The sequence below is a fragment of the Octodon degus genome, unplaced genomic scaffold (genome assembly GCF_000260255.1).
Source record: "Octodon degus isolate 3935 unplaced genomic scaffold, OctDeg1.0 scaffold00002, whole genome shotgun sequence".
Classification (NCBI taxonomy): Eukaryota; Metazoa; Chordata; class Mammalia; order Rodentia; family Octodontidae; genus Octodon; species Octodon degus.
Genome location: NW_004524578.1, coordinates 29,384,452 through 29,390,751, shown reverse-complemented (window position 1 = coordinate 29,390,751; position 6,300 = coordinate 29,384,452). Strand labels below are relative to the sequence as shown.

At 43.6% G+C, this 6,300-nt stretch overlaps 1 protein-coding gene across 1 annotated transcript in view; it reads left to right on the top strand.

The window, feature by feature from the left end:
• The window catches only part of Eif2ak4 (eukaryotic translation initiation factor 2 alpha kinase 4), a 94,914-nt gene that overhangs the window by 38,282 nt on the left and 50,332 nt on the right, over window positions 1-6,300 (top strand). The window contains exons 12-14 of the mRNA XM_004623415.2: window positions 834-917; window positions 2,812-2,934; window positions 4,080-4,184. Of these exons, the coding sequence (XP_004623472.1) occupies window positions 834-917; window positions 2,812-2,934; window positions 4,080-4,184 (312 nt within the window). The remainder of the gene's footprint in view (window positions 1-833; window positions 918-2,811; window positions 2,935-4,079; window positions 4,185-6,300) is intronic.

Here is a 6,300-nt window from a genome sequence, read left to right as displayed (position 1 = left end):
AAAGAAAGAAAGAAAAAAAAGAGAAAAAAAGATATGTTCTTAAAAAGCTATCATGAGTCAGGCATGCTAATACACATATGTAGTCTCAGCACTCAGGAGGCTGAAATAGGAGGATATCCATAAGTTCAAGGCTGGTCTACATTGTAAGGATCTGTTGAAAAAAAAAAAAACTACTATGAAAGCTGAGTATAGTGGACATCTGTAATCCTTGCCTCCTAGCCTAGGCAGGAGGATCTTGAGTTTGAGGCCAGCCCAGATTACACAGGGAGACCCTGTCTCAAAAGACCAAAGAAAAATTTACCATATTTAGAAAGAAAATTAGCTCTAGATTGCATATGTGGAGAGTGGGCTAAAAGATCCTTAACTGTAAGTGGCAGCCGAGTGCTTGTTATGCAAGGTGTAGTACAAAGAGCCTGTTCCCTTTGACAGTGTGGTCACAGGTAAGCCACCTTAGCTAAGTTGACCAAGGGAAGTCATCTCATTAACACTGAAGCCTTCAAATACCAGACTGTATGCGTTCTGCACTTCTTAGCTGATCGATCATAAGAAAGAATGGTTTAGATAAGAACTTTCTCTAAATTACCTTTTTTTGAATAAAAAATGCCTATGTTTAATACTCACTTTTTTTTAGTGACAGATTTGTAAGTCAGACAAAAGATTCCAATTGAAGCAAACTTGACTTGCATTTGCTGGCTTTCTGGAGAATGGTGTTTGTGTTCTGCCCACTAACCTCCCCCTTGGGCAACAGGGTGTCAGCACATGTTTGTGAGGCTGGTGGTGGTTTTATCTGGTTTCAGCCTGTTTTGCATTCTTACATGCTCCTCTTGGGCTAGAATGAAGACTGCAATGGAAAGGACAGCTGCCAGGAAAGCGAGCCATCAGTGACCACCGAGGCTGTGCACTACTTGTACATCCAGGTGAGCCCCGCAGTGCAGCTTGGTGCACAGTGGCCACTGGGCGTGTTGCAGGGTCCCATGACAAAGACAGTGCACAGAAAAGGGCTGACTGCCACTGCCAGAGGTTAGCTGACCAAGGAGGTTGCAGCATGGAGAACCTTTCCCCCAGCCTCAACTTCATGCTGCTCAGACTCGGGCTGTGTAACTTCCTCCTGAATCCACCTGTCTCCACTGTGTGAGCTTAGGCGAGGTTCTTCAGCCTTCTGTGCCTGTTTCCCCACCTGTAAATTAAGTATAGCTATCTCATAGGCTTATGAAGAATAAATGAGCAGATAGGTGTGAGATCCGTTGAGCCATATCTGAGTTCAATAAATGCTAGACTAGAATTGTATAGAAGCTTCACTTTGTCTAACAAGCTGCATCTGGACAAGTAAGGTGTGGTGTGCACAACACTTGTCCTTGTAAAAGAAACACTTTTCTGGCTATAGGCAAAGTATCTTATCCTGGAATCTCTGAGCAACAACAGCCAGCAGGCCAGTTCCAATGAGGTGTCACTGGAATGAAGCCCAAGCCTTGGCTACCTTCTGTAGCAGCCTCCTTGATGGCAGGGTGCTCTTGCAGCAGAGCAGCGGGACAGCTGCAGACCAAAGAATAGGTATTGCCTGTATCTGGAGGGAGCCGGCCTATTGGGCACTATTAACATTCTCAGGCACCTGCAAGTAGGCAGGTCTTTCTATTTGAGGCCTAATACCATGCAGAAAAAGGAACCTTCAGACAAGTTAGTGTTTCAAAGAGACTAATCAGGTGGTTGCTTTCTTGGGGATGGTGCTGGATTTAGGTATCCCTTAACAGGAGTATCACACAGATAATAAAGTATTTGTCCTGCAGACCACTGTTTGTGTAGTACTTGCTGTGTGCCATTTCTTGCTATACAATTAATGAGACAGACTTCAGTAAAGTAGGTGTGCTTCAGGCAAAGGAGGTGAGGCATGAGAGTCATAAGGTCACCGGGGAGACCCTGGCTGAACGCTAAAGAATGACCCAAAATTTGCCAGCCACAGATGGGAGAATAAAGCCTGACCTTGCTCTCTTTAAATATAACTGGTGGAATTTCCACTCTGGCACTGGTTGAGCCATACAGGCTATTTTCATAAATCAAATGCTGCATGTTGATTTAAGGTGAAAATGATGGCTTTGTTGTCTTCTTATGCATTAATCCAATCAAAAAAGGGTAAGGCAGAGCCCCTTCTTGAATGTTTTCATATTTATGGTGTTTGCTCTAGACTTCAAAGTAATTTTTCTTTAATAAGCAAATAAAGAAGTCATGATATCATTAGATTTACTGGCCCTTCCTACCAATTTGAGTTCAGAGCAAATTTGTAGCAAGCAGTAAATAAAGTTTTATTGCAGTCTCATTTGTGTTATTTGTGGTAAAGATTTTAAGCAAGAATTTTTTTAAAGAAATATACAATTATATCAAAAAAACCTTAAAATGGAGCCTGAGGTTGACCCACCTGCCTCACACAACTGGATTTCATACCCAGCACAAATACCCAGCTATGTTGGGATACTAAGATGATGCTTACTTGCCCCAGTGTGTGTCGGCTACTGTTGCTTATGAACAGTATTATTGTCCAGGTGCGTTTTTGCCCACCAGAGGCTTATTTGAGGAGAGGTTGAGGAGTTCAGGAGCTGAACCTAGGGCCTCAAGCACACTGGGCAAGTGTTGACCACTGAGCCACACTGTCAGTCTCCAAAGTAACTTTTGATACTTTTTATAGTGTAAAAAATTGAAATATTTCCCATAACTTTAAAATCCATATTACGGATTTTAAAATGAAAAATGACATTCATTGCAGTTGCCCTCCTGCCAGCTATTTGTGTAACCACATTTTGCCTGCTTTATTCTCTCCAGATGGAGTACTGTGAGAAGAGCACCTTACGGGACACTATCGACCACGGCCTGTACCGAGACTCCGTCAGACTTTGGAGGCTTTTTCGGGAGATTCTGGATGGATTGGCTTATATCCATGAGAAAGTAAACTTTACTGTATTTTGTATCTAAAAACATACACTTACATAAATTTATGACTAAATAGCAAATGTCGCCAAAGGAGAAAAAGTGAAACAGAAATTGTTTTTATAGTATAAATGCCCCTGGACCCACCTTCAGCATACAACAGTGCTTAAATTTTCAAAATGGTATTATCTAATTCATGAGCCAATATAAAGCATGAGTTTTGTTCCCTCTGCCTCAATTTTTTTGAACCTCAGACTGTTTGGACTATACTATGTTGTATTGAGAAGCCTGGGCTATAATGAGTATGGCTCATTTATAAATGACTTGTTGGAAGCAGAACTTGCAAGGTTGGAATTAAAAGTGACTTTCTAAGGAAGGCTCTTAGAGCTCTGTTCCTCTGGTAAATCCTGGAATCCCAGGAGCTCACTTCCTTTCTACCTGACGTGTTCTGTTTGCCTGACATCCAATACTGGCCCACCTAGACATACACAGACATGAGTATGTGACAGACTCCTGCTAGAGAGGAACTCTTTGTTTTCAGAGAACCAGAATTTACTTTCATGTAGTGGTAAAAGAGATTGTACAATAATGTTTTATTGCCTCTAATTATTTTCCACACTATAATACATGAAGCAGTAAGCACTATGAACCACTACAAAGAAGAAAGCACCTACTCTGCTGGGGATGCAAAGTTGACTCATTAGAGTTCTTAGAACTACTGGGGAAAGTTTATGATGAGCTGGCACTTGTAGATGTTGGTATGTTTGAATTAGGGGAGAAAAGCAAGAGTGTTGCAGGCAGGGGAAATGGCACAAAGAAAGACACTGGAAAAGGAGGGAAAGAAGTGTATCCCTGTAGCTAGAGCAGGCGTTTGGTGCTGCAACAGAAGGAAAGGCACTTGGATGGGCCCAGGGGAGGGATCCTTGGATACCACAGCGACCCATTTGGGTGTCACCTGATCAGTACCACCAGCTGGGATTGGAAGATTATAGGGAGGGCGCAGGAAGTTGGGAGAGACTCCAGACCAGAGTCCCAGAAGGGGGTGACCAGGAAAGGCCTCTATCTTTGCAGGGGGCCATTGCTTTGGCCTTTCTGAGCAGGAAACAGTAGTGTAAATATAGTCTCTGCATGGAAAGCAACTGTTGGTTTCTTTGTTCTCTAAGGGAATGATTCACCGGGATCTGAAGCCTGTCAACATTTTTTTGGATTCTGATGACCATGTGAAAATAGGTGATTTTGGCTTGGCGACAGACCATCTAGCCTTTTCTGTGAGTATTTTTTAAATGTAACCATATCTGAAAATGCACCCAGGAACCTTGATAACCAAGGAAGTGTTAAGAGGACAGGAGGGCAGTTTCTGAGGCCTTGTCGTGTAGTACTCAGGGAAGCGGACAAGTGTGCAGTAGTGCTGTACAAGGCTCGCAGGTTGGGAGTGCACTGTACTTCTTGACTTGCATTGCGAGGACACAAAACTATTGTATTATGAGCAGTAATTAGGCTAAAAGCATTTTGTATTAAATAATTTGGTATTTTGATCTTCCCTTCTGAGCCCTTGGAAGAATGCTTTAGACTTCAGGTCCTTTTTACTTGGGAAAACTAAAAATATAAAAACACCAAGAGAAGCAGTTCCAGCCAACCTGTAATTCAGAAGGTGTCTATACTTCATGACATTGTAGAAGTTGCTTAAAATACAAAACCATTTAATAAGAGGTGAGAAATGGCGATGTAAGAGCAAGATAGGAGAAAATTTGTTAATGTAAGGATCAAGAAATGCTGCATGGGCTGGGGAGATAGCTCAGTAGCATAAGTGCTTTCCTGGCAAGCACAAGGGCCTGAGTTCAATCCCTGGATCCACAAAAAAGAAAGAAAGAAAGAAAGAAAGAAAGAAAGAAAGAAAGAAAGAAAGCCAGCCAGCCAGCCAGCCATGCTGCACAGATTGGCCATGGTAGCCCATACCTGTAGTCCTAGTAACTTAGTAGGCTGAGGCAGAAGGATCACGTGAGTCTAGAAATTCAGGACCAACATGGGCAACATGTCCGGGCCCCACCAGCACCTGCCCCCGGAAAAGGCAGCATAACAGTAGATGGGCCCATTTTATATGCATCTTCACAAATGGGAATAGTCCAGGAGGCCACGGTTGAGGCCAGGACATGGTAGCACCAGGGTAGGGACATCCAGCATGAAGAAGCACTTAGACCAAGTAGATGTAGTCATTTGAAAATGACTTTTTTGGGTAGGACTGGGAATGGAACACAGAGCCTCATGCCTGCTGGGTGAGCTCTCTGCAACTGAGCTCCAACTCCAGCAGCCCACATGTTGTGATGGGCTAAAACTGTAAGGTGTAGGGGATGGAGGGGTGCCAGGAGGTTGGGGGTCTGCAGAAGAGTAGACGGCAGGGCTGAGTGCCAGAGGAATTTTACTACGTCCTAAGCCAGAGTTATTAGGCACCAAGATGTGTAGTAAATGCAGTTTATTTCAAGAAAGCAGAGAAAGAAGATAGAATTTGAAGAACAAGTTCAGGGACAAAATTAGAGGGTGAGGTTAGAAGAAGTGGAGAGGGAAAGATGTGGGATGGGACAGTAAAGACATGGTTCTTACTGACCAAGGAGAAGGGGCTGAAATCAGTACTAGGATCAAGGAGGAGCCAGATGATAGGAACTAGATCCCCAGGCTGACAAAGTGATTTGACACCTGGAAGTGTCGTTAGGGAGGTAAGAACGGAGGCCCTGGAGTCCTGCTCACCAGGATTCACTTTGTGGCATGACCTTGGACAAATTAGTGAAACTCTCTACATAGTATCTGGTGCCTGATACACAGACCTACCTCAAAGAATTCAGTAAGAAGCAGGTGAAGCACCTGGAGCAGAGCAGGCTCCCTGAATCGGGGAGGGGCTGTCAGCCTTGGTGGCGCTTGTAGAAACCCATTGAGTGAGTGACAGTAGTGATGGAGGATGTTATAGGAGATGCTGTCTTCCATAACTACATGGAGGAAGGTAACTACCCAGGTATTACAGTGAGGGACAGTGGAGCTGATTTAGTGACCAGCCCCCCTGGAAGAAAGAGTAGACTCTGACCTGAGAAAGTAGTAGCAGTGAAAAACTCAGTTTGCACCTGCTCATGATACAACTTGCTGCTGCTTTTTATCACTTTGGGGTATTTCCTGTCCTGCAGGGAGAGCTGTCTAGTGAGCTATCTCCTCTCTGACTACATTGGGCTTCCCGTGAGCTTCACCTGAATGGGTTGACCAAACTAAGAAGTAATTAAGACTAAAAAAAGAGAGCATTATTACATTTATTCTGATTTCTGTGTGGTAGTTTTTCAGTCAGTTTTCATTTTGGAATAACAAGCCACTCTTGGGCTGGGGAGATAGTTCAGTAGAATAAGC